This window comes from Myotis davidii, unplaced genomic scaffold, assembly GCF_000327345.1.
Source record: "Myotis davidii unplaced genomic scaffold, ASM32734v1 scaffold5, whole genome shotgun sequence".
Classification (NCBI taxonomy): Eukaryota; Metazoa; Chordata; class Mammalia; order Chiroptera; family Vespertilionidae; genus Myotis; species Myotis davidii.
The window spans coordinates 972,621-975,488 of NW_006296965.1; the positions used below are offsets into that span (position 1 = coordinate 972,621).

Genomic DNA, 2,868 nt, shown 5'->3' on the forward strand with positions numbered 1-2,868 from the left:
GAGCATCTTAAAGGCAGCAAGCGAAAACAAAAACAAAACAAAACAACAACAACAACAAAAACCGGTTACCTACAAAGGAGTTCCCATAAGGCTGACACCTGATTTCTCATCTAAAACTCTACAGGCCGGAAGGGAATGGCACTAATGATTAAATGTAATGGGAAGCAAGGATCTGAGACCAAGATTACTATATCCAGCAAGGCTATCATTCAAATAGACAGTCAAATAAAGAGCTTCACCACCCAGGTTATGTTGAGAGAGAAAGGAAGAAAGAAAGAAAGAAAGAAAGAAAGAAAGAAAGAAAGAAAGAAAGAAAGAAAGAAAGAAAGAAAGAAAGAAAGAAAGAGAGAAACATCAATGTGAGAAACATTGATTGGTTATCTCCAGTACGCAACTGGACTGGGGATCAAATCCACAACCTTTTGGTGTATGGGATGACACTCCAAACAATTGAGCTACCCAACCAATACATGGCAATATTTTTCCTAATGAGTTTAATTCATCTTTAGAGTTGGATTTCCCCAGACCTGTTTGTTTGTTTTGTTTTGTTTTTACCCTGGGGACTCATAGGGTAAAATGTAGAATATTAATGACCTTCCTCAATGGTTTCCCCAATTCATGGGCCACCATCCTGTTTTACAATGACAGGAAAATATTTTTTAATAATGTAATTGTGCAGTTGAATTTTCTCAGCCTTTTAAGTTTATATTCATGAGAGTATCTGCCCTGTGTTTCTCAGGTTTATTCATGAGCACATTCCATCATTTTATTTTAATCTTAACTGCTTTTATTAACACTAACACATTTGGACTTTCAATGGGCTTTCTTTCCTCCTTACTGAAAATGGCATTTTGGAAACTTCTTTTAGTTATGCATTTTACTCTTCTATAGTTTCCAATAAGAAAACTAAAAAGATTGAGAACTAAGCTGAAGCCATGGTCATACCAGATAGAAGTCTGATAATTGTACTCCACATTGGCAATTTGTGATTATTATAGACATTTTGGAAAAAGAAAAATGTCAAAACAAAATTACCCACAATTTCACCATGCATTAGTAATCTCTGTGAACAATTTTATGTATTTCCTTACAATCATTTCTATCATTTATAACATAAATGAGGTTAATTGTATATATAATTAGATATTCTTTCACTCTTTATTTAATACATTTAAATTTTAAGAACTCTATATTTCAAGTATAGAAACATTGAGAAGACAGAAAGGGAAAAAGTAAAATATAACCAACCTTTTTTTTCTATTTTATAAATAATTACATGATTGCAATGCCTGGGTGAGCTCTCAATTTACTGGTTCTCCATAATTCACCTAGCCATTTCCTCATTGCTGAACATCCAGTTTGTTCCCATGTTTTCTATTTTAAATAGCACTGATAGACCAGGAAACTATCAATATTTTAGAATATCCTTCCCAATTTGGAAAAAAAAATAGATCCAAAGAACATGAAATCTTTTAAGGCTTTTGATAAATTTTCTCAAAAATATTGCCCAAATTACCACTTCCAGCAATAGGATATGAGTATCTGTTTGACCATAACCTCTGAACATCATCTTAACCTTGATTAGCCAATAAACAGATTCTTTTGGTTTCTCATCATATTACTCCCATCATGTGTCAATAAGCAGCAGTGATCTGAGCCAACTGAATTTTATAAGGATGATTAGAAACCATTGCTTGACTCTCAAGTCTGTTCTGCTATCAGATAAAAATGTTGAAAGGGAACTGAGATGATTGAATGTTTTTATGATCAATGTCCCCTTTCCCTAAATTTAGATTACATTCACTCTATCACTGTCTATTGGGGAATGAAGTTGAAGTTACTGACTCTAATAAAAAAGGAGTAGGAGTCTATTTTATACTTCCATATTAAATACTGATAGATTGAGAAAAGCATTTTGGGGTCTAAATTATCTAGACCATTACTTTAACTTTACTCTCCTTTTGACTTGCGATGAGTCAGTCTAGCTGTGAATAAATAGTACCTTCCCACTGCCTTTCTCTTATTGACAATAGTAGCCTAGCCTTGCTTTTGCTAAGACAGTGGAATATTCCCATACATCCTAAGCATGAATAAAACATCTTTGACGAACCTAACTTACTTGCAACTCTCATTCAACAATAGCCTTATCAGCATTTCTTGTTGAAAACTGGTCTCAACTTTTATACTTACAGCTTTAAAAGGACTAAAAGTTGAAAATGTAAAACTTTATATTTAAAAACTATAAAAGTACCCAATAATTTTTATCAATGGCTTGTATTTTCCAATTTAATTATCTACAATTTAGTTTTTGCTATCAATGCAGGACTTAGACACCTACCTAAGGAAGAGATCATACCGAATATCATCATTTGGGTTCCCTGATGGGGTTGTGTAGCAATAATCCATTAAGACATTCCATCTGCAGGAAGAGGCAAACATAATCTAGAATCACAACTCCTTTTGGGTATTAGTTACTAATCTAGGGCAAGTAAATATTGACAACTGTCTTACTCCATGAAACATAGTTTTTTATTAGTTATTTGCAGGAGATTCTTATTGATTAAGACATTCCCCTAAACTCAAAGGTGTTTTAAAATCTGTAATAAGTTGCCATCCTACATCAAATGAATATGTGTACAAGGCAACTGAATGGTCAAAGCCTGAGGAAACAAAACCCAAAAGTGAGCTGCATAGATGCTTCTACATTCACTGTGAACAATGGTCGTTTGTTTCTAGAAGTTACTGTCTCTAACAAATGACAAGAATATTATAACACCACATACAGCAAAGGAGTTTGGTGTGTGAATCACACGCTTTACATTATTCCAGAATCAGTAGTGGTGGGAGTGGGAATATATATATATATAT

At 33.4% G+C, this 2,868-nt stretch overlaps 1 protein-coding gene across 1 annotated transcript in view; it reads right to left on the reverse strand.

Annotated features, from left to right (window-relative positions):
- ZPLD1 (zona pellucida-like domain containing 1) overlaps positions 1-2,868 on the reverse strand; it is a 44,234-nt gene that overhangs the window by 11,559 nt on the left and 29,807 nt on the right. Inside the window, exon 7 of the mRNA XM_006772589.2 lies at positions 2,339-2,419. Within this exon, the coding sequence (XP_006772652.1) occupies positions 2,339-2,419 (81 nt within the window). The remainder of the gene's footprint in view (positions 1-2,338; positions 2,420-2,868) is intronic.